Source organism: Catharus ustulatus, chromosome 3 (genome assembly GCF_009819885.2).
Source record: "Catharus ustulatus isolate bCatUst1 chromosome 3, bCatUst1.pri.v2, whole genome shotgun sequence".
NCBI classification, from domain to species: Eukaryota; Metazoa; Chordata; class Aves; order Passeriformes; family Turdidae; genus Catharus; species Catharus ustulatus.
In genome coordinates, this window is record NC_046223.1 from 54,937,472 (window position 1) to 54,964,265 (window position 26,794).

General features: G+C 38.9%; 3 protein-coding genes across 5 annotated transcripts in view; 1 reads left to right on the top strand and 2 right to left on the bottom strand.

The window, feature by feature from the left end:
• SYTL3 (synaptotagmin like 3) overlaps positions 1 to 6,093 on the bottom strand; it is a 36,281-nt gene extending 30,188 nt beyond the window's left edge. The window contains exons 1-4 of one of the 2 annotated variants that reach the window (XM_033055839.1): positions 6,083 to 6,093; positions 5,657 to 5,696; positions 1,877 to 2,413; positions 75 to 290 (exon numbers count right to left, since the gene is read on the bottom strand). In XM_033055839.1, the coding sequence (XP_032911730.1) occupies positions 75 to 290; positions 1,877 to 1,986 (326 nt within the window). In that variant the 5' untranslated portion in view covers positions 1,987 to 2,413; positions 5,657 to 5,696; positions 6,083 to 6,093. Of the gene's footprint in view, positions 1 to 74; positions 291 to 1,876; positions 2,414 to 5,656; positions 5,697 to 6,082 lie in introns of those variants that run through there. The other variant, XM_033055840.1, reaches the window with a different exon arrangement.
• A 2,084-nt stretch (positions 6,094 to 8,177) lies between these two features.
• DYNLT1 (dynein light chain Tctex-type 1) lies at positions 8,178 to 12,772 on the top strand. Its single transcript, XM_033056611.2, has 5 exons — positions 8,178 to 8,285; positions 11,003 to 11,044; positions 11,661 to 11,784; positions 11,996 to 12,073; positions 12,362 to 12,772. Exons 1-5 carry the CDS (start codon positions 8,259 to 8,261, stop codon positions 12,430 to 12,432), a joined length of 342 nt encoding a protein of 113 aa, XP_032912502.1. The 5' UTR covers positions 8,178 to 8,258; the 3' UTR covers positions 12,433 to 12,772.
• Positions 12,773 to 15,598: 2,826 nt separating this feature from the next.
• Positions 15,599 to 26,794, bottom strand: part of TMEM181 (transmembrane protein 181) — a 34,121-nt gene continuing 22,925 nt past the window's right edge. For both annotated transcript variants that reach the window (XM_033055300.1, XM_033055301.1), the window contains exons 9-17: positions 26,588 to 26,718; positions 25,896 to 25,987; positions 24,789 to 24,846; positions 24,053 to 24,155; positions 23,910 to 23,961; positions 23,256 to 23,338; positions 22,042 to 22,131; positions 20,357 to 20,423; positions 15,599 to 19,444 (exon numbers count right to left, since the gene is read on the bottom strand). In XM_033055300.1, the coding sequence (XP_032911191.1) occupies positions 19,366 to 19,444; positions 20,357 to 20,423; positions 22,042 to 22,131; positions 23,256 to 23,338; positions 23,910 to 23,961; positions 24,053 to 24,155; positions 24,789 to 24,846; positions 25,896 to 25,987; positions 26,588 to 26,718 (755 nt within the window). In that variant the 3' untranslated portion in view covers positions 15,599 to 19,365. The remainder of the gene's footprint in view (positions 19,445 to 20,356; positions 20,424 to 22,041; positions 22,132 to 23,255; positions 23,339 to 23,909; positions 23,962 to 24,052; positions 24,156 to 24,788; positions 24,847 to 25,895; positions 25,988 to 26,587; positions 26,719 to 26,794) is intronic.

The window sequence follows — 26,794 nt, forward strand, 5'->3', positions numbered from 1 at the left end:
TGTTTCATTAACTGTCCAAGCAAAACCAGTGGGCATCCATCATATGACTGGTGGAAACCAGCAATATTCCTTACCCATGAGCATAACAAATGGTGCATTTCCAAAGGCAGGGGTTCAGGCAGACACGGCATTCCGAGCACACCCGATGACTGCACCCATTGCACACTGCGCCTCTGTTCAGCAGCAGCCCCAGCGACTTGTGACAGCGAGCACAAGATCTCTCCTGGTACTCATGCCTTGCATTTTTTGCCCCCTTCCACCGAAGTTGCTGCAGCTGCAGTTTCATTTTCCTAATTTCACAGGTAAAAAAGAAAAAAAAATAAAATTACAGAGGACAAAATCCTCATGTAAAGCACAAGTTAATAATACCCCGGTTGTGCAATACCATTACTAGTGGGAGATATGACCTCAAGTGTGACCTCTGTTGAGCACTGTTTGAAAATGTGCACACACAGCATTTCTGCAGTGTGACTGCGTGTGCGTGACCAGAACTGTGCACACTAACAGACAAACAGTCAAGTATAAACGGGGTTTTGCTCATTTCAGGCCCACTCAGCACAGGGCACTGAAATCATTGTATGCAAGTGATTATGCATTCACCTACAAAAACTTAGACTAAAAGGTGCTCTCTTCCATTTGATTTTTTTAAAATCATATTTATCCAAGAATTAACTATTCTACCAAGTAAAAAAAAAAAAAAAAAATCACAAAAAATGCATCATCTGAAAGCTAAAAAAATCAAACCAAAACAGCACACAGCCCAGAATATCAAAACCTCTCCTTGTCTTTAACTTTGCTTCCATTGCATCTACCAATAATCAAGATATGTTTTTAATTGACAGTAACATCATCAGCAGTTGAAAGGGATTTTCTAGCCAATTCAGACTTTCTATACAGTCCTTCACATAATTACTACAGTTTAAATGTTGTTTTATATTTAATATGTCACATAATACTTACATAAGTGTTTGATGCAAACAAAGTTTAAGTTTCCCCATTTAAGGAACTAAAAATGTATATCTTACCCACACCAATATCTAGTTTTAGAGGGGGATTCAATATCACAAAGCAGGATACAAGGTACCGGGAAAATGCTTGTCCTAGCCAAGATATAAAGCAAATGAAGTCCTGGAGAATTATCCTCTATCCTCACCAGCTGGGATACTGGCAGAGTGCAAAATTAGTAAATAATATCCTTTCCTAACCAATGACACCTATTGACATGAGTACAACTCCCAAGGCAGAGTGGTGTGCTTGCTGCCTGTTGTGGGTGAGAAGGGACAGGGATGCATTTAGCCCAATGAACAGGTATCCCATGATTCTTAACTCCAGTCTTGGCACAATGCAAGCTCAACGAGCCAGCCAAAGATCTGAATATGTTCCAGTAACATGTCCCATACGCATACATAGGAACATTATGAGAATGCCATAAAGCCTTCATAAAAAAAGATGCAGCCAGCAACTGAATTTTCTATGAAGGTTGGAAGTAAAATTCAACAAGTACATTCATCGAAGAGGATTTGCTGATCTTTAGTGTAGAGTCAATAGAGGCTCTGGATAACCTTAGATTTCCCTGAGAATACAAAGGCACTAGCTACCAAGAAGTTAAAAGAGGGAGTACATCTAGAAGGACAACAAAGTGGAAGAGTAATTTAGAAGGAAAAAAAAAGGGGGGGGGGGGGGGAAACCCACCCCAAAAAAAACAAAACACCAAAACAAACAAAAAAAAACCCAAACCAAAACAAAAAAAAACCCAAAAAAACCCAAAAAACCCCCCCAAAAAACTCCAAAAACCCAAAAAAAAACCAAAACAAAAAAAACCCCAAAACAAACGAACAAAAAATACAACAAAACAGGAATAGAGGAACAGCAGTACCTTATTCTTTCCTCCTCCGTTTTTCTCACCATCTGGTCACGGTATAGGACTTCCAAAACAGCCTCTCGCTCTAATCCCTTAAGGAAGTTCAGGTTAAATTCACAGGCCATTTTTGCCAAATTTCAGTATTTCATTTGTTTCGTAGACTCTGGTCTTATGGGTTCCACTACATCCAGAATGCTGGTCTGGGTGTTTCCTAAATGCCTGTGCTCTTACTTGATGTGTTTCACTGTGTCATACCCTTGAAAAGAAAAATAACTTTGTCTTCGCACAGATCATCATTTAAGTGTCTGCTACTTGGGGAATACAAACAGTTACCAAGGTCACAGCAGTCTTGCTTTTCACGTGTCCTTTAACTTCCTTTTATTTTTTTCTACTGAAAGTGGTTCCAAAAGAGATAAGAGCTTGCAGCAATGTTCCAGATAGGGCTTAAACTGGCACCAGATGGAGGGACAATTTGTCAAGAGATGGAGTAAAGGAGTGGCAGAAATGGTTTGGATTTCTTTATTTGGTCTTGTAGATTTGGGATTTCTGGGCCTAAGTGGAAAAAAAAAGCCCAAAATACCAAACATTATCTCTTCTCACCTCTTCAAGACATTTCAAATACTGTGAAGGACACATTTTGTTGTACTCAAACCTTTCATGCAGCAATTCAGACACAGGAGAGGTTTTAAGTCAGTCCTGTTCTTCAGAGGCTCATCATCTTGTCCATTAGCACTAAGGCACATACCTTCAAAATTTTTGTACAGTCAACGTAAAACAACCAATAAAAAAGCTTTAGTCAGTATTGAATACAGGCTTACAAATCCCATGACTGCCATACTGCTTGAGACAAAGTTTTTGAGAAAAAATTTTTATAATCTCATTTTATTGAAAAGACAACACAAGATTAAGAGCAAAGACCTCTAAATCACGTCTATCAATTACCTGTATCTGTTAAGTCTAGATAAGCAGTTTGATACCAAATAATGCTATTATCTTTGCTAATACACAGAGACACCAAAAAGTTAAGATATATATTATTCCTAGTTCAGTTCACTGATGATTTTGGTCCCAACCTGATAGTTAGCATACAAAAATATGCAAATATAAAATTGAAACAGAATCATAACTGCAGTTTGTATATATTCTGTCACCTTCACTTTTGTAAAACCAAATATAAAATAATTTTAATATACTTTGCAGCAAAGTCAAGAAAGATGATTTTTCAACCTAAACCTAAACAGTTTATGCACCATATTAATTTTCAATATTACTAACATTTAGTGCATGTTACTAGAAATGTAAGACAATCCCACTTATGGTGGGATATCCCCCTATATTAAAGGTGTGTATATGAAAACTGGTTAAGTGTTTCAAACTTTATCTGAAGTAGATACACACAGTCAGGCTCTAGGCAGGGGCAGCCACTAGGACAGAAGGGTAAAGCCTTTCCAAAGCAGTTACTGATGCTTCACTGATGGACCTCAGCTGAGAACCTGACCATCCATCTGCATTGCTGCATCAATATTTTCAAATACTGAGTTTTAAATTTGAAACAACAACAACAAAAACCACACCAAAAAACCTAAATCATCACAAGTACACACTAAAACTTCAGTTATATACTGACAATGTATTTTCGTCAGTGCAGGGAATTACTTTACATGCAGCTTGCCCCAGTTATTTAATTTTCCATCAAAGGAAAAAAAGCAGAAGATAATAATACGTATACATAAACAGGTTGCATTCCGTTTGTGTATGGGGTTTTTTTTTGTGTGTGAAACCCTTCAGCAAACCAAAAAGACATGTTAAAAAAAAATTTGGTTTCCTGTGGAAACAAAAGAGACAGAGATAGGGATAACCATGTTTTATTTCTTCAGCAACTGCAATTTCACAGGAAATTACTCATTTGAAACACAAAAAGCCTGAGCAATTTTTTAACACAATATATGTCATTTTCAAAGGCCCCTGCATCCTTCACCTGCTTTCATCTTTTACTTATGAATATCTCCTGGGATTGATGAGCATGTTTAAAACCATCAATGCCATTCAAGTTAACATAATCTAAAGAGGAGTCAGTACGAACTCTGGTGTCTCTGCCCTACACACAACACCAAAACATCCATTACAGGGCAAGCTACGTTTGTCACAAACTCCTAAGACTTTGGGTATATCTAGAACCCCACCAGAAAATCCCACTAAAGCATCAGTAAAAGATAGCAAGTGCATGACAGTCAATACTAAGTGGATCCAATGCTCTGGTGATCTTACAGGAAATACATTAATGTCTTACAGAGCTATTAAGAACATGCCACAGTAAAACAGTAACAAAGAGCAATACCTGCAGTTAAGCAAGCACAGAAGGAGGTGATATCTGATGTCTCCTCAAATTCTTTTTAAAAATCTAGCTGAATGATGAGGTAGCTTTAAGAATAAATGAAGTATTATGAAAGTATAGCAACACCCAAAATAGGGGAGAATCCTTGGCCCCACAACAAACTTGAACTTGTAATTATTTCACAGAGGTGCTCAAATTGGACTGAAAAGCTCTCTATCATTGTGAAATAAGAACTTTTCTCTTACACCAAAGCTGTCTGCATTAGAGTAGCTTTTTGGCAGTAATAAAGAAGTGTTTTCAGCAATTACTCTTTTTGACAGGAAAAAACATTCATAAACCTTCTGAAATGCCCTCCTTTCATGTTCACCCATTGAATCCAGCTAGCTGTTTTACACAGTCAGCTAACCACAAAGCTGAGCAACTTCTACATAAAACCAAAAGTAGCAGCAACCTCTTCAGTAGATATCACACTTCTTCCTTTTCAGCATAAAGTTCACAAAAAAATATTCTGTTCAACCATCTCTTAAATTATGTATTTATCATTATTTATTATTACATTTTGTATTTAAACTAATGCAGGGTCAGGCATCTTGTAGATGGATCAGGAACTTTTTGAAAATATCCTAAGAAATCCCAAAGCCATTGTAAGGGAGAAGGTATGACTAATGTGGCTATACCATAACACAGGGATTCATGCATGCACAGAGTACAAGCTCAAAAAACATGATTTTTTCTTCCCTATCAGGATAGACTAGTATATAGTTATGTTGGTGAAGGCCTACCTTACATTAGATTAACTTTGCAAAAACAGTTTCTTTTCTAAGTTTTTAAACTTAAAAATGGCTGGCTTAGCAAGCTTTTCCTCAAAGCAATTTTACATGTGATGTATTATTAATCTCTTTTCAGATCCTTAAGCATCAGCAAAATAATGGCAATTAAATAATTATAAATTAAGAGATCTTCTAAAGTCACAGTCTTCATTTACTTGAGCTAATTGGATTAGTACTTTATCCATTAACCGAGAAAATGGCTGTAATACATCAGTGGCAAGGAACAGACTACAAAGATTCAGATTAAAACCAGTCTCAAAGCCACTGCAATTTGTGACTATTTTCTATTCTGCTGAGACTTATCACATAAATTCATTCTTAGTTAAGAAAATTACAAGTGTTATTTTGTACTACCTGACTGCAACACTGAAGGTTTCACAGCCCTGCACGTGAAAATTACTTAAATTCTTTGATAATGCTTTACCAAAATTAAGTCCCATCCCAGAATTCAGAGTAAAAATACAACCAAATAACTAAACCAAACACAAACAATTAATTTGCAGGTGTGTTTTTTCCATTAAATCTTTTCCAGTTTGAAAAAAAAATCATCAGTTTGAAAAAAAACTCAGCCAGTAAATAAAAATGCATCCCCCTGTGCCATGTCAGAATAGAGTAAAATGATATCCTCACCTCTTCAGCAGCCATCAAAGAGACACCAGGAAGTGAAGTGCTTAAAACAGATGAGAAGCAGTCTTATTATTTAATTATCTCTCCTTAAAGAAAACTGGTCACTGTTCTCCACCCCCTTTCCTTCCTTTGAGCACCAATACCACTGATGTATATTTAGAGGAGCACCCCAAAACAACTGAAAGCAAATGTGTTCAACTAAGAGCTCCAGTGTTACAACAGCTTTTGCCAGGTCTCTGCTTTTGTAACCAGCAACAAGCAAAGACACTTGTTTTTGTAACATTAAAAGGAGGCTCAGCAAAAGAGACTACAAAAGCTGACTGATATACCAAAATATGCTCAGTCTTCAAGCCACACACAGGAAGAGAAGTGGCTTTGAGTTATATATATTTCTTTTTCTGACACCATACATATGAAAACACTTCTAACCTCAATGTCTCTAGGACTTGCACAGAAAGCTTGGTTTGTTTCACAAACAGTTCTTTCCTGGAAACAAAACAGTTTTCTTCTTAGGTCTATAAGATAAAACCATGAGTATAGATAAAAATTCAAGAGAATTCAGTTTTTATGCATCTGCAAGAAGAAGAAGAAAGCTATTTTACCTCACAACTGGAAATCTGATCTCAGGTAACAACTGAAAGTTAAAACATTATTCAGATTGGACATCTTAAGCCTATCACAAAATTCAGTGTGGGTAATGAAGTTCAAAATTAAATCCCAACAATCTTTAAGTCTGCAAGGAAAAAAAAGAGGTTATTCTTACAGCTCAATCTCCTTTCTTGCTCCCAGCTCTACCAAATTCTGTATACAACACAGAAACCCTTCTTAACCGTTTCAGGTGTTTTAAGATTCCTGATTTCTAGTTAAAATGAAACAAAGTACAGCAATTCTACTCACATGGCAAAGTTTAAGAGCCTGCATTTTTATAACCTCATCAAGCTAAATAGGTTCAAACATTTCCACCTGTGTATGTCAAGTTTAATCACCTTCTTCAACTGCATCATGGAAAAGAAAGCAGCTGTTAGTGGGGCATAGAGCGATGCATGTACGCACCATATTTGAACAATTTGGGCCTTAATTTTTACACAAAACTTTAACTCAATGAGATGCCAGAAGTAACCTGAGGATTCTAACTACCCACACTGACAGATTAATTGTATCCCAAATCCAGGCTACAGAACATTAGCCCTGCTACCAGCTTCCCCCTAATATTTAATCAAAGCCTTAATTGCCACATATTTAACTCATCATATTTTTCCCTCTCATCCCTGGACATGAAAAACTGCTGCAGTATTTTACAAATGCTAAGAATATAACCAAATACATAGCCTTTTATGGTTTTGTTCAAACAAGCACCACTTGTTCAGTCTTCCCACAGTCCTCACCTTTTTGTCTCTGCTTTTTAGAAGCAGCAAGCGCAAGACTGGTCAGGGTCTCCTTTTTCAGGAGAAACAGGAGGCTGAGCCTGACACACGACTGGAGACAGGATCAAAACTGCTCAGTCAGCACACTCAGGCCCTGAAGCTGTAACTCCCTCAACCTTCTAGAGATACAGCGCCCAAAACTGGACATGGTATTCCTTGTGCAGCCTTACTGCAGAGAGGGCAATAGGAGCACTGCTTCCAGGCTCTATGTCTTTTTAATTATTTTTTCTTTTTTTTTTAAGCAGCACCATACAAGAAATTGAGATAAATTGTACCTAAACACCTCTCTGCTCCATGTGTCTATGCAATAGCTACTGAGTGAGCTGATCCTACACCTGTAGAGCTGGTTATTCCTGCCTCCATACAGCCCTTTGCACTTGTCCCCAGTAAGTTATTTCTTCCTCCATCCAGGCATTTCTGCAGTTCATCCAGACCCCTCCGAGCCTGAACAGCATCTCCCGCTGTCTAGAGCAGCTCTCGGGGCCTGGCACCATCAGTGACTTGGACAAGCTCTAAACACTGCACACACACAACATCCAAGAACTGAACCCTTTAATTACATTCTCCTGGTTTTTACTATGTCTGCTAAAAATCATGTGGTCTGCACAGAACTGTAAGAATTCAGATATTCTTCTGCGGTGGGTTGATCCTGTTTGGATGTCAGATGCCCATTAAAGCCGCTCTGTCACTCCCCTCCAGCTGGGCGGGGCGAGCGGGGGGAGTATAATGGAAAGACAGGGAAGATTTTTCTATGTTTTGATTTTTTTCAGCTCGTGACATAGGCCTTCTTTTAAAGCTGTTTTCAGAAACAAGAAGCAAATCCTCCTTCCCTCCTTGGGGAGCAGAGGAGGACCTCCCACGGGAGAACATCCCAAAGAAGGACCTTTTGGATGGCTGAACACGAACACCAAGTCATCGGTACGAAATGCACAGCCATGACAATCCCACCCTCTCTCAGCCACAGGCTTTGGGACGCTTGACACCACCCAGCCGCCCCGCAGAGCGCCATCTCCCGCCCGACTGCAGGCCGCTGTCGCTGCGGCAACCGCGCCATCTTGGGCGAGCCCAGGCGCGGCGGGCGCTGGCGCGCAGGCGCAGTGCGGGCGGCGGCCGGCGAGGGGCGCAGCGGCGCGGGGGCGGTGCCGGGGGTCCGTGGCGGCGCGAGCGGCTCCGCCGGGAAGATGGACGAGTTCCAGACGGGAGAGGAGGTAACGGGATGGGGGACAGGGGGAGCGCAGCTTCCCGCCTGGCGTCTCCTTTCAGGGCCAGCGGAGGGTCTCAGGCGGTGCCCGCCCGCCCCGATCCCACCCCTCGGTGTCCCCCGCCGCCATCCCTGTCGCCCTCCCCCAGGGAGGAGCCGCGTATCCCGGGCACCGGCGGCAGACGGGCCCAGCCTTTGTTCTGCCGCCCCCGGGAGCCGGCCCCTTGTCCGGGTGTTCACCGGGCTCCTCGACTCTGGCTTCTCCCCCTGCCGCTGCAGGTCCCTCGGGGAAAAGGCGTGAGGGTGTCGTGCCTGGGGCTGCCCCGCCGTGGTGGGGGAAAGCAGCGCCCAGCCGCTGCTGTTGGGGCCGGGAGAAACTCGAGCGTGCGGGAGGACGAGTCCGAGCCTGTGGTGTGCGTGTTACACTGATGGGGCGTCACACCCCATTCACAAGATACGGAGTGGGATATATCAAGGGTCTCAGTCTATTATCGTGCCAAATGACCACCTCCCCGCTAAGGAGGAGGAAGCAGCCAGTGCTGCTTTTGCTGAGGGACACTGAGCTGTGACACCATCAAACAGCCGCGATGTAACTGGGTGACACAAAAGCGAAGCAACGAGAGGAGCGAAGGTGTGTCAGGATTGTCCTGTTCTAAAAGCCTCGTCCTCATGGCAGGGCCTGGCCTGTGTTACAATCACAGACTGTTGCAGTTTTTTAAAATATATAATTGACACACTCGAACATCATTCTTACAGCCGTTTTCCAAAACGTCTTCAGAATTACTAAAAGCTATAATCCTGCTCTGCAGTTTGCATGCGTTGCCTGGGAGCATCCCTTTTAAACAAGGAGTTGGAAACATTATCTGCTTGCTTTGTGCTAGAGAGGTACTGCAGGGAAACTGTAAAGTAACCGATTTCCCCCCTTCTTTTTTAATACAAAAAAGTTTTTATATCATCTTATTCAAAGATGACAATGATAAAATAGGTAGCATTGTGTTATTTCATAGTTCAGTTACAGCACATGTATCCCAAATCTGGATATCAGAAATTTATGTTCATTTTTGTCATTCCAAGAAAGGAAAAAGGATGAAAAGCAGCATCAGCCCTAGAAGTGAATTCTCAAATCTATTGTTTCAGTACAAATTAGATATCAAAATACCTTTGAGAACTTGGGTTGAATTTAAGTCACTTTGGTGTGAACCATGTTTGTACTCACTCAAAGGCATTTCTGAGCAAATTTTGTGAAGAAGAAAACTGCGTATGGTTTATCATCTTGCTTGACAGCAGTCTTCATGTCTGCCAGCATAGCATGTCTGCCATGAGTATTCTTATGCTCTGTGGGAGAGAATGTTTTTTGATAATTGTAGCTCTTACTTGGTTAAATACACTGGTGCATCTTAAAATGTATGCACCTCTAAAATGTAGTACCATATAATAAGTAAGGCATGTCAATATTAAATACAAGAAGCTGAAAATAAAAGCAGTTTGCCACAGCACATAAAAGCTTTTTAAAATGTTGAATTGTGCCAGCAAGTTGGTGCCTCTGGATAGGTATAGAAAAGGACCTGCCCAGCTTGCCTCCCAGGATGTGCTGTTTCTTCTGTCGTGGAGAATGATCAACTTCTCTCATCTTTCTGAATGTCACATCATTGAAGCTGGCTAGACCATTCACTTCCTGACCAAAGGTTTATGAATGTGATGTTGAGATTCTCCTGAGCAGGTGTAACCACATCCTGCCTGCACACATGAATTATTACACTTTGTTCATTTCTGTCAGCTGGGGAAGCTGACTGTCCCCCAGTGACAACCCAGTCAACATACAACTGGTTAGGTTCATTTTTCCATTCTTATTCGGTCTTCTGAAATTAAACAGTTTGCCTTCACATGCTCTTCTTTTGTCCTGGTTTGTAAGCGGTGAGACACCAGCAGTGACAGGGTGGGGTGTGAGTCGCTGCTGCAAAGCAGGGTCCCCATCAGTGCTCCTTGGCCCTGGGAGTGGCTGCCCCAGCAGTGGGGGCAGCTTGTTCTAACCCCCTGACATGGGAGGCAGCAGGAGCAGAAGAAATAAAACAAGAAAATATAGAAACTACTAACCATACATGTAAATGGATGGTCGTTTTAAGGTTAGTGAAATGTTGGGGCCTTCACTGTCGTGATTCCACATGCTTAATCTCTGCTCCCTGAAGGCTGAAGGTTCAGCGAGCTACATTTCCCCTTTGGTTTCCGAGGGACAGCTTTCTTCTTATCCTAGGCTGAGATTGTCAGGACAGTTTTTCCTTCAGCTCTGAACTGATATTTTGTACAGGTTGGTGCCCTGGAGATGTCAATTCCATTTAACTGAGCTGAGGTTATCTCCCTGAGCCCACTGTGATGTGCGGACATTAGTGCTTACTGGGAAAGGGGAATATATGTGTACACAAGTGCCATACATGTTACTTCATAATGCTTCCAAGTTAAAATTTGAAAGCTTTCTTGACTCAAAAGGCCAGCCAATATTAGTTCATCTCTTATTTTTCATTGCTTTTCTAAGAAGGTTAACTTGACTGGGCTGAAGGAGGTAAAGTACATATACATGCAAATAAAGGCAGACTTGATATCTTCTGACTTGCCAGAAATTGACCAGGATAAATTAAATTTCTAGTGCCTGTTCTTAGCAGAGCTTGAACTTCATAAACAGAAGAATGTGTCCACTCATTATTTAAAATTCTTCTCTTTCTTTTGTAGGTTTACTTTGCTGTTGATGAAGTCAGCAGCATCATTAAAGAGGTAATTGAAACATTTTCATTTTGTGAAATTTCATGTGTTGTATGCTGTGTACTAAAAGGCATTCAGTAAAATGTGATAACTGATATGTAACAGATTTCTAGATAGGTTGCTGTCAAAGTGCAGGTAACTTGATTTAACCAGTGTACAGACTTCAGTGGAAATTATACCAAGGTTTAGTTGTGATATATATTGCAAATCCAAGAGATATTTTAAATAATTTCATACACTCCTCTCTGGTTGCAGTGCATCCCTGTTGGGATTTCTAGGGGGGTATATTATGTTAAACACTGTAGGAAAAAATTTTATGTTTTAGTAAAATACAGGAGTTTTCTCTAGACTGTTTAAGTGCAAGACCCTTTTCATAAGTATGGCTGTAGGACATTACAAATAATCTAAATATAACAAAACAAACAGAGGGTGGGATCTATGATGATTTCTGCTATGCCTGGCTCTGATTCTGACCTGCATGTTTTTAATAACTGAAAACACTTCCAACAGCCGGTGTGGACCAGCAGTATTTAGGATTTTTCTGTGGGTATTGGATCCATGTTGGAAAGGGTTAATGGGTGCCTTGCAGTTGACAGCAGAGCAGTTCCTTCACCTGTTTGTCCCCCAGGCCATAGAGGGTGCTATCGGTGGCAATGCCTACCAGCACAGCAGAGTGAACCAGTGGACAACAAGCGTGGTGGAACAAACCCTGAGCCAGCTCACAAAGCTGGGGAAGCCCTTCAAGTACATCGGTGAGCTCAGCTTCCCCTTTTCTCTGGAAACTGGGATAGTAAAGTGCAAGGGGTGGGGGAAGATCTTAGGCAGAACCCTGTCTGTAAACTGCTCACAAGCATACATGTTTGCTTATGTATGTGGATGTGTGTGCTAAGCTGAGCAAAAATGGAGCTAAATGTTAATTAATGTTAGTGAGAAATTAATCAAAGCTTCTCTACTGACCAACAGTGACCTGTGTGATTATGCAAAAGAATGGTGCTGGACTACATACAGCAAGCTCTTGCTTCTGGGACAACTCCAGTGATGGTAAGGAAAACAACTCTTGGATTTTCCAACTAGCAGCTTAATGCCAGTCTCTTCAAAGCTAGGCAGCATACTTGCCCCTACCCCCCCCCCAAGTTTGTAATTTTGAAGTAATAGCATACTGTTTGGTATTTTTTTCCATTTGGCTGTGATGCTGACTGGGCTGTATATGAAATGCTTGGCTGTTGTGAAAGCTTAGTTCTTAAGATTCTTAAAGGAGACAAGTACGAAAATTATAGGGGCATGCATGTAACTACCTTCTGTTTCTGAAACCCTTTTTTGTATTTGCAGGAACCTGCACTGTGAGATGGGAGAATAAGACCATGTACTGTATCGTCAGTGCCTTTGGACTTGCAATATAATTGCCTTGAAATTGTTCATTCTTCTCTTTTTTATTCCAGCACTTGATTCCATCTCAAACTGTGAATACCTGAACAACTTGTTTTTAATGCATTTTTTAGTAACTTTTCTTCAAAGGTAGAAATTTGAAAACATGCTGTTACGTGTTTTATGTTTGTACCTAGTACCATACCAGTGTTTTCTATACTTTTTTATCACTTCAAAACTTCTCTTCAAGGTGCTAATACTGAAATCTGCTGCAGTGTAAACACTTTCTCTAGATTTCTTTTCTTATACCAATATAAATGAGACACTGACTTTCACACTTTGTACTTTTGGTTAGCATTAAATTATTGAAATTCATAACCATTGGTGTGATTCATTTAAACTTAAATCTTTTGTTATTGGGGGGAAAAGTTTCAGTTTTTTCAGTTCTCTTCAAGATAGTCGAGGCACTTCCATAATTTTGCCAAAGTTACTACAAAGTTGCAAGAATATTAGATTATGTTTATCAAAAAGTAGCTTGGCTACATTTTTGGGACCTGTTTAATCTTTCTGTATGCTATTTAGAGCATGCAACAATTGAACAAAGATACAAAACTTTTCACATTCTGGAAGTGCTCAGCAAGCTAAGCCTGGGTAATCATTTACTTCCACAGTCAGTTACATGTGTTAAGTAGGTCTTGAACTTACTTGCTACAGTCCATGTTAATTTTGCTGATAGCGAGGGTGATGAGTTCTGGTAGCTGATGAAACATGATCCTTTCTGAAAGGGGAGAAAAGCTGCCTTGAGGCGATGTGACTAAATAATATGTGAGTAAGTCTCCTGCCTTCTAGAGTAAAGCTGCAGAAGAATAACAAGTAAAACAAGTTTTCAGCATAGGCTTGGGTAATGCTTTTTCAGCTAATTAAAGAAATGGGAACATACTATGAATTTCAGAAAACCTCTGCAAACAGTTGTGCTGCTGCTGCAAGCAGCAGCTCACTGCTAATGAAGCTGAAAGAGTTACAACCCATGTGGGAGAGCATCCCTGGGCTGGAGTCAGTCTGAGCAATCTGCGATTTGCTTCTTTGTAGGAAGCCCTGTCTAATATGTTCAGAATCTGTCTCTCAGCTAGAGCTCTTTAAGAGAGAGATGATTGCTAATACAACGGTATGATTGCATGATCTGGAGAGACGTAGTACTGCAAATTCAAATGACAGGAGGGGATTTGTTTGCCATAGTGTTAAGTGCTCAGTGCTCTGCGCTAACTGCTCAGTGCAGTCAGACTGTGAAAAGCCCTGTGCTAGGCAAGGCTTTGACCTTCTTCCTCCCTATCCATATCTGCTGTCAGAAGAGCAGAACAGGTATATGTATCAGCAGCTTTAGGCTTGGTACATTTAAGACTTCTAATAGAGCTGTAAGGCTCAGTATTTCTGCTGACATTCCAGTTTCAAAACATCTTCATGACAAGCCGTTTCATTCTTTTGATGAACGTCCTAGTGGGTGCTACAGGCTCTACAGTGTGTATACCTTAGCCTGAGGAGCACATCCCTTATGTTGCTGTAAGAGGTTAGCATGGGTTCAGTCTTCAGTCAGAAATCATACAACACCTGTAAAAAGAAAATAATAAAATCAGATTGAATATCATGCCTAAAAACAGTCATTAGGGTCAGAGAGAAACTTGTCATGAACAGAATAAATCTTTGCTATCTTGAGTTGCTAAGGAAACTTTTCATCTGGATGTTTACATTTTCTCCTTTCCATCATGCCTGAATGATGCTGGCAGTGTAGTATCTACTGAACTGTTTATTTACACTTAAAAGAAACAAGTTTTATGTACTTTGAGTCAATATTTGCTTCTTAGTCAGGCCACTCAGATATTCCTTGTCTTTTGTTCATGTTATTAATATCAAATCCCTTGATTTTTTGCTATTTGTTAGTTCATGCATATGCTGAACTGCAAGAAACGAAACAAAACAAAAACCAACAAATATTTGAGATGCTTGTCAGTGTAAAGGCTGCATGGGAAGAGAAACCCCTGATGCATTAAAACAGGAGATGCGCTACAGAAAAGTAGACACAGTTTCAGAGCTGGTTTTACATGTGAGTAATAACTAGTACTTCCAATGTAAGTTTTAGGACTACAGAAAGGGATGTAGAGGTTGTGAATTTTTGAGTGTTGGTTTCCCACTCCCATGATTAAATAGTGCTTTTCTTTGAAATTGCATAGCAATTGTATATTACTGTTTTAGTGTTCTACAGGAACCGATTTTTAAATTTTCATTACCATCAAACACTTCAGTTTTAAGCACTTTTTCCAGAGGTTGGCACTGAGATGTACTGGCCATCAAAGTAAAGCATTTGGGTAATGAACTGGCAGAATTCTGGCTCTAGGTAATTTGCTTTAAAAAAAAAACAAACAAAAACTAAACCGTGGATGGAGCATTCAAGATAATTACACAGTCAGTCTCTGCTGTCTCTTGCTTACTGCCATAGTTCTTTATATGATTACAGCTACAGAAATGGGAGGCATGGCAGCCCCAAGTCTGCAGGAGAGGAAGAGGGAAGCCATTTACTGTTGCTGCCACCTGTGTTAACTAAAACCTAAGGAAAGGGTTCTGGGATTAACTACACCACCCTATCTGATACTACAGCCAGGACTAAGCTGCATGTCCATTTGTGCCATTTCATTCAGCAAGAGAGATTTCAGTCTCCCCTTGAGTTTATATAAGAAATGGCATCACTCCAAACAGCAAGTGATGTGCTGATCACTTTTCAGTCTACCAGCTATGAGTAGAATCTTGGAAGATAGAGTTGTAAGAAGTTGATGAATGACATCAGCATCTGGTATTAGCATTCACCAGGAGAGTTCTCACTGCCAGCATGACCACAGCAGGCTTTGCAAAGACACTGTGAAGCCATTTGAAAATGCCAGGTCCCTTATGTAACCTGGCTGGCATATTTAAAAAATTTAGCAACCTATCCTTCCACCTTTAACCACCCAGGCAAGATAATAAAAAACCCCTCAATAAACAATACAAAACATCTGCAATGACACAGCCTCTTGGATCCCATCCTTATGCAATTAACCAAGTTTAAATATGCATAAGAAAATGCATGTACACTGAAAATGTGTAACTCATGAAAATAGTTTATGAGAAGGAAACTAAATTTCAGTAGAACAAAAATAAACCCAGGATACAATATAAAGATATAAAACTTTATTATGAACATATTTAACAATGATTATGCACATAAAGTCTTCCAAGAAACTTCCTTGAAGTAAAATATTCAATTTTCCTTCATATTCCACATTATCATGAATTTTGCAACATAAATGGATAATTTACTGTTATTAGCACAACTTACAAATACACAGATATTTAATATGTCCTCATGCACACTTTCTCAAAGCAGCATTTAATTACAGCTTCTCATTAAACAGAGCATTTATCTTACACATTTTTATACCATTTTGGTACACAATTTTTCCGTATTTTCATTTTACATATTTACAAACTCCTAAAAAAAGCTTTACAGTAATGCATAAGTTATTACTGGCATAAGTAAAAGGAAATGGGTGGGGAAATTACATGACCATGGATAAAATGTCATTTGGCTCAAAGAAAGAGAACAGATCAGTCTTTCCTAGCTGGAACTATTCTCCCCAATATTGGTACTACAGATCCAATGCACAAGCTGTTTCTTACTGGTGTTAAGACTTAGGCTTCCTCTTTGCCAGTCCTAGGAAAGTTTTCCACAAATTTCAACATCAACTGTATTTGTAAAGCAAATACCACAGAAAGTAGTTGCTATGACTGCACTCAATTTCTTCACTGATTTCTTAGAAGTTCCTTGTAATCACTGTGCACCTACCTGGAAGTCTTGCGGTTACTAACGGAAGAAATCTCCTTTAGAGCCAGGATCACTATGTGCTGTGGGGCCTTCCTGTGTACATTTCTTGTTTTGTACAGTTGCAGTAGTGATGGAAATAACTACTTTAGCAGTAATAAAAGGAAAGCCAGGCTAGCTTCTTAAACAGATTTCTTCTGTTTGACCCTTAGATTCCAATACTTAGAGAAGAATTTATGCCATCTACTCCCAAGCTGTTTACAATCCATATTGGAATGTTCTTCAAATATTGTCTCTGCTCTCCAATCATGGAAATAAGAGGAGTCTTGCTAGCAAAACTAATTCCTCATCTGCTTCATTGCTTTTAACATCTTACCGTATATTGAATTTGATGCAACAGTGATTCAACCAAGCTACCACAACACTGTAGCACTTCCAAAATAGAAAGCTGTTTTGCATGGCAAACATTGCTTAAATATAATCTCGAAAAATGACCACAGAAATTATTTTCTCACTATTTTCATAATGAGACACTTCCTTTAAGTACACATTTCCCATTCTTAGCTTTTCTATTTCCACTTTAAATGTAGTGATGTAGTGAAGTTTATTCAAACACAACCGCAAGAGACATGGATTGAAAACAGCTTAGAAAAAATAAACTCCAAGTTAGATTAAAAATATGTTTTTTTAGTTAATGAAATCCCAAGGAATAACACTATTTTAAGAGTTACCTGCAATAACCACTTCAGACTGTGGTAAGAAACATTAGTGTACTTTGAACATTGGTCAAATTTTATCTCTTCATAACTATTTAGGAGAGAATTAAACAATATCAGAAGAAGAATATCTGAATATATAAGAATCATGTAAATACCAGTTTTTGAGAACCTACTTCCTGTACCCATTGTTACTCCAATGGAACTTGAAAGGATTTGGTTTATGTAAACAATGCCAAACAAAAATTGGTTGCCAAGTCTGACTCTGCACATTCAAATAGGGAGAGTTAACTCAGGAATAGTGTAAATGAGAACTAACTCTACAATTTTAGAATACAGAGCACCTCCCATTCCCTTTCAAAATAGTCTAAAAAGAAGTGCTGAAGGTACATTTTACTACAGTTTACTGGAAAGAAAACCACCACTAACTCTAATTACTTCTTTAGTGTTTTCCTGTATGTTCTTAATCGGTATTACTTCAGAAGTTAAAAGGAAAAACCTGCTCTTCCTCCCCAGCAATTTCCTTTCTTTAGCCATCCATCAGTGCTTTGGCTTCTAACAAAGAAATGATCCCTGGCACAAAAAGGTTTCAATTTCAGATACTATCACAAATTTTCACAGCTCTACAAAATTTTAGAAAGGTCTCCCTCTCTCTCTTTCTCACACACACACATACAGTGTTTCACAACACATCTTTAGCAGAGCACTGATTTAATCTGCACTATTCCATGACAACAAGGGCGTGACCACATGAAGCAGTTCCTTTGGTCTCCTCGAAGTGAGTTGCTGCTTTGTGCAGCCTCCCCTTCACAATCTTGAACAGCCAGCAGGAGGCTGCTGCAATGGGCACAGTCTAGAGCAATTGTTGCATTAAAGCACAATGAATCTCCTTTTTCCCCAATATGATTTAGCAAGTCTAGCAGGACTTCATTGCACTATTCTGCTTAAACTACTTAACTGATGAGCACAATTCCCTAGTGCAACCCAGCACCACCATATCATAGTAGATTAACAGTGCTTTTGAGAGTCTTCTGAAGCAGCAGGGCAGAGAAATTTTACAAGAGTAAATCTCTGTTACAAGTACATGGGAAAAGGATATACTTTTAGAAAGGTCAAGTATCTGAAAACAAAAGTAGCTACAAACAAACGTCTTAAATAAAGAACTCAACAATAGTGTAGGAGAAAACCTACTTCTAAATAGAGAAGCAGCAGCATTGTACAAGGAATACTTAATTCCCATATAACTTTGTTCCACCTCAGACTGGAATACAGATAATCACAAAATGTGCTAGTAAAAATTCCCATCATACAGGTGGCAACTGGTATGACAAAGAAACTGAACTGTGCACAGAACAGGCTCACTGACTCTCAGGCACATTCAATACATGAGCAATCACAACTGTGCCTAGCATGCAGAGTAGCTATTAATACAACTTAAGGGAAGATTGATTAGAGGAAAAAAAACCTCTAAAAATGAAATGTTTGGAAATTTGAAACTTAATTCCTTAGAAAACTTTCATACTCTATTCTCTGCAAGTAACAATTTCCTCCAGCATAAGACCAGTACAAAGCCAGCACTAACTTCCTCCTGAGATGCTGTTGCTGAAATATTTCCATTTGAAAGGGCTGTTTAAAAAAAAACCAAAAAACACAGACACTTCTGCTATGGCAGTAAAGCATGTCACAAAACATATTATAAAAAATAATTTTGCACCACTGAGACTATTTTGGCTCACTGTAACTTGCCTATTTGCCTGTATCTTGCACTCACACATCCGGTAAACTTACTGAAATGTATTTTTCAAATGGCCTTAAGTCTATATCACTTATTTGAAGGCAGAATAGAAAGCTTGTGTCTTCTTGCACTGATTATAAAAACACAAGCAAAAACACTTCATTCCCTACCTCCAGCTCAAAAGGCTAAGGTAGAAAATGGAAAGGGAAACGAGGCACTTCATACCACGGTGGACAGTATACAAAACAGCTAATGCAAAATGAAACAGATGAATGGCAATATGCTCCACATCATCCTAAAGAGAAAAAAAGAAGAAAAAAACCAAAACAAAAAAGCAAGGAAGCAATCTGAAACTCAGTATACAATCTGTGAGACTTTTAAATGGAAACAGACAAAGATTTTAAGTCTACAGACGTCCTGCTATCAGGCATTTTATAAGACATGTAAAAATTTTGGTTTCTTCAATTTTCACCACAACCATTGCCATCATTTTTTTCCCCCTCAGTTTTATCCTTGTAAATAGAAACGGAAGCAGGATGTCCCTCCTGGGAGTTGATGTTCAGATGATAGCAGACTGCAGGAAACCAAATAAGCTGTCCATCTAGGAAAACTTCAGAATTGGCTGAACTCCACATGAACAAGTCTGTCTGCATTGAAAGCAGTCAACCATTCAATCACTGTCTGACTCTTCTTTATACTTGGCTCTAATAGCTTGGCCGTTCTGAAGGGGCATCTCTTCATAGTCACTCCTGTGAAACAGACATGCGTTGCAATTTCTGAACATGGTGTTCAGATAGGAAGTTGAAAATAAAGAGGAAAGTCCTAAACTACATTGAGGTATCAAATTGTTACTTGGGTAAGAAGCTGGTATCTGTTTTTCTTCCTTGTGGGAGCTATGAACAACACATGATTTTTCTCCAGAGGACAACACATAATAGAAGTTATTCCAGAGAAAGCAATTTTTCACACAGATTTGCAAGAAGCAAGCTGGCACTACCACTACTCATCTAACTAACCAAAGGCAAGTCATCCCAGCATGAACTTGTTCAGGTTAGAGCAGTGTTGGTCCCATTCTAACTGGTTCAGCCACTTCAGCATCTTTGGTAACAGGTGAAAACATGATGGGTGTATTTCAGTGTCCAGCACAGAGACACCGACTGGGATGGGTTTTCAGTGCTACTACAATTCTCATATTACATAAAAAAAAAAAAAAAAAAAAAATCACACAAGGCAAGGAAGTTTTGCTAGAATTGATTGTTCTTCATTCAGTAAGTGCTAGAGACATAACAAGCAACACTCTCCTTCCCTGAAGCATTTACTTAAGAGCTGACTCTTTGCTAATTCCATCTGACTCCTGCTGCTCTTCCCAGTGTAAAAAGGAAGCCCTTTCCCCTTCACAGCTCTTACTGCCTTCACTCCATGAGCTATCAGCATCATAATACTTTCTTACCTGTCAGTGCCATGGCAATCCCTTTTAGAAACCAAAAACCCAAGGAAAAAAAAACATGCATTCTCACTGCATTTGTTTCAGAAAAGACCACATTTATATTCTTTAGGCAGAAAACTTTCACTAACAAACCCTTCACTGAATTTATATGTAAAAGAATACCACAAAAATAACACATCAGAAGTAACTCTGCATAGGTATTTCATAATCTTACCCATAAATTACATCATCATCTGAATCATTCAGCATAGAAAAAGCAGGATTGTCTTTCAACTGTGATTCTGGAAAACACAAATCAGGGTTAATTTAGTGTGTTAAATATAGAAACGTGACCGTAGTGCTAACTCAACACTGTAGCAACAGACACAACAACTTCCAAGGCAGTCACAACCCCACTTCAACAAAACTATATCCAAACAGCAATTTTCTCCTTTGAATTCACTACCCTTCAGCCACATAATTATAGTGCTCTGAAGAGTTAAGGAGACAACATAATTATCTCATTTTTACAAAGATATTCTCCGTGTTGCCTACATTCATTTCCTCCCCTGTGCCATTTCCTGTGTTGTATTTCAACCTGCACGTAAGTTAATTATTCCTAATCAGAATTTTTAATGTATTTAAAAAGCACAGACTTCTCGGTTATTTCTAAGTTAAAAATGTAGTAGAACAAAGTTGGAATCCCTTGACTGCAAGTCAGTGATTATTCAGTTATTTTCTATCCTTGAAAGACATGAAGGAAGGACTTGTAGCTTTATGGTGAGATGAAAAAAAACCACATACTTTGCAATTGCTATTTATGACAATTCTCTCTAGCTTGTTTTAAGGCCTTCATTTCTTGCATAATCTTGTGCTGTTTAGCTGCAGTTCACACATATATGCAAGTAAAATTCAATCTAGCAATTTGCTACAGCATCTTTTTCTGGCAGCATTTTACCTTCTGCTGTCTACAAACAAGTATTTCTGCAATCCAGCAGAAAGCTTTCAACTTGATCTGCATCCAGCCAGTTCTTTTTCCATTCTGGATGTAAAAACAGCATTTTTCTGAAACAGTTCTGTCCATCTCAACTCCACATCTCAAGCTCCACTATTTAGTGCCTTCCCCTTGCATGCTCTCAGCATACAAGATATGATAGGACAGTCTGATAATCGCATATAGGCCTCCTTTCCCATGAAAGATTGGGCCACATCATCTTTCCAGGTCTCTTCCAACCTGGGCTCTTCTGTGGTTCTGTAACTTGAACAGAACACTTAAAGCAGAGAATGCACTCAGTAAAAATATTTATTTTAATGATCTTTATCTGTTAGTGAGGGAAATGTTTTATAATCATCATTATACAATCAGTCAGACTGTATCCTTTACATCGGAATGCAAAACCAGAATTGCCATTGACTCAATTCTTTATCTCCCTTTATAGGGATCCTGTACAGCACTCCTCATAGCAAGTTCTCCAAAATTCCTCCCATATTAGAGATCAGTTTCACTCCTACTTTTCCAACAGCATTTGGATTTCAGAGTCCAGTTTGCCAGCATGCCAATGTATTAACTTTTGTTACAACAAAGTGAAAATGAAGTGATGTTGTTCCTTAAGGGCTGTCTGTGAGTCACTTCAAAGGTTGGTGCATCACATGCAAACCTCACGCTGACAGTAAACTTGATCTAAGTGCACAAGAATTCAAGCCCAGCTAAACAGTTGATTACATTTTGTGTTCCTTCATCTTTCCAATACTAATTTGCTCAGGAGTGGTGAGTGCAGCTTCTGCTTATGTTAACTCAGAGCAAACCAAAACATGAGACAACCAGAACATGAGACAACCAGAAAACAAGGACACAGCACAGCATCTGCTAACATGGCAGCTCTTGTCACCCACATTTGCCAGACAATGGCTCACACTCACCATACAGTGCATTCTTCGAGGGGGAATACACGAAGGCTAATGTGTAGAGATAAAAGTTCAGCAACCCATAAAATGATAAGAATTCTGCTGGTAGTAAGTGTCAAGGATAGTGCTCAATATAGTTCCATACACATTAACTTTGGAAACAAGACCCAACCCATGCACAGGCTGTTTCAATGGAAAGAATGTTTATCTTACTCAAGTTTATGAGCATGAATGGCTAAACAAAACTGCATTTTGGAATTCAATGACAACTAATGTACTCAAGCTATTTCAAAGTAAAACTCCCACTGAAAACCAAACTTTAACACAAGTAGCATTTGCTGAGGTACAGCCTGCTCTTGAGCAGTAGAGTGCATGGTCAATCAAATAGTTTTGCCTCAAATGCTGAAAGAAAGCAGAGTAAGTTGAGTGTTCAGGTGGGTTTGGTTTGGTTTATTTTTTAAAAAGTTCTTCCTTGGTACAATGATGAAGAAGGAAGGGGAAAGGACTACATGTGGAAAGAACTCTGAAGATGGTTTCTTGCCATTGTTGTAGGTGAATACTAAAGGTTTACCTATTGTTTTCACCTACCTCCCAACTCACACCTAAGCTAATCAGAAACCAGAGCAGCTGCAGTCACACAAGCACTCTGAGAAAGCAGAATGTATTAGGATCTCATGGTTCAGGGCAAGGAATACAATCAGGTCAGGGCAGGCCACAATCCTGCTGTCAACGAACATCAGAAATAGTCTCTTCCAAACTACTTAAATTCTGTTGTGACCTGTATCACATGTAGACTTGGACCAATACTCAAATGCATTTTCAGTGACATCAAAACTATTAATTCCTCATACTTTAGTATGCCCCATGACAACTGGTAAGTATAGAGCAAACAACTGAGGCAGCAAATACAACCAAATTTGTCATAAAAATCTCATTAAAATGAGTTAGATATGCACTAGGCATGCATGTCTAAGACTTCATTCCTATTGGAAAGAATCACAAGAATTGTGATGCATGTCATGTGGACACACTAGATAAGACTGATAGGTCATAATCTTTACAAAGAGCCATTTCAAAATGCTGACAGGAAACCTCAAACAAAACAGACTCAACTACAAGAGTCCACCTAGAAGTCAAAGGTCTCAGTCTTAGGTACATAATTTGAAAGCACCTTCTGCATGAAAACAGATTAACATTCCTACTTGAGCAGTATCACAACACAAGGATATAGTTCTGATAATGAGTTGACAGCTCAGCAACAAAGTTGTCCTGTAGAACTTGCGCTCCAAAGCGTAGGTAGAGTATAACAATGCTGTGGGGAAAAAAATAAAGCATATAGGTGTACTGTGTCCTTCGGCTGCAAAACTGAAATAGTAGGTTGATAGAAGAGTATATAAGAGAATAATTATGTTAATATGCTGGCCATTTAAGATGCATTTGCTTTGCTTGTTCTAAATTATGATTCTTTCATGATTAAAAGCTAGCATTTAGCTGAGAAAAGCAGAAATCCTCCTCAGATTTCATCCACTACAGACCAATCCAGTAAGTCAACAGCTATTTGAAATAACAGCTTGGTGCAAGGAAAACATTAACGTTAATGTAAGAAACTAACTGTAAACTTCTGTTTTGACTAAGTGAAGCCTACAAAGCTCCAGAAGAGCCCTGCCAAATGAACTTCTAAATCTTGTGCACTGCCACAGTAATAATATAAAGTTAGCTCAAAAATCCTCAAGAAGAGTTAAAAAAATAAGAAATGCTTGCCATCACGATAATACTAAAAGGCCTTCAGTTTCATTGACTAATCTATTAGCAACAAAATATATTCAAAGCCCCCCAAAAAAGGTTAGAAAAGTTAGAATACTGACAAATTCGAAAAGTCTTACCTAATGACAAGCACTACAAAGGTTAATGCAGTCAAGAACTTTAACCTGAGATCTGAAAAAGATTGAGAAAAGTTATGTGAATTTACACCTATACCTAGGAGAAGCAAGCCCATTTGGGAAGAATCAAAAGGCGTATTTCTTACCAACATAAGGCATGTTTCGAAGTTCTGAGCATGCCCTCACTATCAGGAACAAAAGGTAGAGAATATATGTGGCTGCCACCACAAGGAAGAAGATTTTCATTCCCTATAAGTAAAGGGTTAGGTTTTATTATTTAATGAGATTTCAGCCATTCCTTCTTCTGTCAATAGAAATAATTAGTTTCCAAAAGCACAATATAGAATGGTCCATTTATACAGGGAAAGTAGTATACAGGATCATGAAACAAGGATGTGATACATTCAGGGAGATTTTTGGGGAATGTAAAGAAGGTATGCTTAATAGAAGCCAGGATTTTGTTAACCGAGTTCCAAGTTCAGTGAATATCAATAATTTTCTAAAAACACAGCTCCCAAGAACAATACAAATCCTCCTTTACAAGAAAGTCTGAAATTTACTAGGGTAGAGGACCTTAGTGAGACTTAAGATGCATAAAACTAAACAACAACTTAAAACTTTTTCTTTCAATCCCAACAAACTTATGGTGTTTAGTCTTCAGATTTGCAAGACGATTTACTTTTTCAGTGGGACAGATCTCAGTATGGTCTATGCATGATTTAAAGCAAAACCAAAAGTAGTCTAGTCAGAATAAGACTGTCTGACCAGCATTTTCTGTTTTCTAAACTGTTATACATTTTTATAGAAGAACAAACCCTGTATCTCCTTACACTGCCTAACTGTTCCTGACAATTAGACAGTACGAAGTAATTTTTCACTTACCTGGAAATTACCTGTATCAACCCTGTATTGATATGTAGGGTCATGTACTTCATTCACTCTAGAAAAGATTCAAAATTAAAAAGTAGTACGTGCACAATTCCAGACAAGGCTAAAAAGACATGCTGACCAAGAAACCCACTCGCAAAGAAAAGGTTTAAGGTTACCACATAGAGTTTATAACAAAAGCATTTGGCTGTGTAAGTTGGTGCAATGCCATTAATTCCAATGTAGTCATGATAATTTACCATACATAGCAAACTGAATTAAAAGAAATATGGAAGATTTATATTGAGATCATGTCTAATCTCCCCACTTATTTTTTAGAAAACGCACATCTTGTGAATTTCTACAAGCCTTCAGGATTCCTAGAAGTCTTCAGGATTCAGTGTCTACATTTTATCCTTATCTTTAGAAAACTGTGGCATGAGGCCTTCCCTCATAGCAATTTTACTAATAGCACAAGCATTTCCTGCAACTACACGGCTTTCAAAAATGTACAGTGGCAAGGAGAAGGTTAGAAGGTATCTTCCTTCTGAGAGATATAATAAGAAGCAAACACTTGAGATTAAACAGTATAGAAACTACACATGTACTAATACGGATGAAGTTTTCTGAGTGGAGAAGTGACACCTTTATGTTAACGCAACAAATTGGAAAAAAAAGGAGAACCACTAAACAAAGCAAAGAACAGAGTTCTGAGTAAAGACAGCACAGCTTGACTACACCATGCCAGTACCAATTGTGCAGGTTCATTAGTCAAGAAAGTCTGGTCAAACTATGTCATAATTGACTACAGAGAAACTGTTGCTTCAGTTACTAAAAATTGAGCTATAGCACTAGCTATGGCTCTTGTAGGGAGCCATAACATCACATCAAAGTAGTGATGTCTAGATCACACTCAGATTTATGAAATTATTTACTAGGTTGTCCACGGAGAACTGTTTTCAAACCAGTCACAATTTGCAGAACAGGAAGATGTAAGAGTTTGAACTCCATTCTTGCATCACAATCAGAGCATTAAGAAACAGATACCACTAGGTAGACACAATCTTGTCATTCTTGAACACTCTCAGCTCATACTTATGCAATGCATTTTAAATTACTTACGTTTGCCATATTCCCAGTGTAACTGAGGCCAGCCACAACAGTCCAACAATAAAAAATTTGGGCAGATAGAAAGTTAAGCACTTCCGTTCCCCCTGTTAAGAAAACAATAGTGTGGTGGAAGTGTGAACCCACACTTGAGATTTTATTCATTCTTGACAGAACAAAATAACTATCATCTTTGTTTCACTCAAAATGAACTGCATTAAGAGACTCCTCTTCTGTATTTTTATCCTACACAAGTGACTAGAGAAGACATTATACTCTACCATCATTTGTATGAGATGAAGTAGAGTTGGAGCATCCTATTTATAAGGCCCCACGTATTTCACTGATAATACAAATACAGGAATAGACTCCAGAATTCCTATTTCTCTTACATAGTATTTTAAAGTAGTTTAAAAAACCAATCAACTACCACATACAACATCAGAACCCTTCAAGCAAGAATGAAGCATAATGGCATCATAATTCTGACGACTGTCCCATCTATTTCATTTAGGTTTGGTTGACTCAAAATAATCTACTTCACCATAAATCATTCTAACTCCAAAGCTTCATATGTCACACTGTACTTTATTAATAAAACAAACTCCTGTTTAAGAATTTTATTTCATTTTGGCCACTTTTTGAGAGAACTAAACAAAACAAGTCCTGCCTCCTCAGTAAGTAGAAAATACTGTTGCATCTCTTACCTGTACTCTTATACCATGGTAGACACAAAGCCAGAACAACAACAGTGCACACAGAAACAATGACTGGAATAGATCATCCAGCATTCCAGGAAACCAGCTGTTCACCAAAAAAGAAAGGGGGAAAAATGGATCTGTAACAAAATAAGAAAAAAAAGTGAGAGAAAAAACACCTTTCAATATGCAAAGCAAAGCAGAATCTATCTTCAG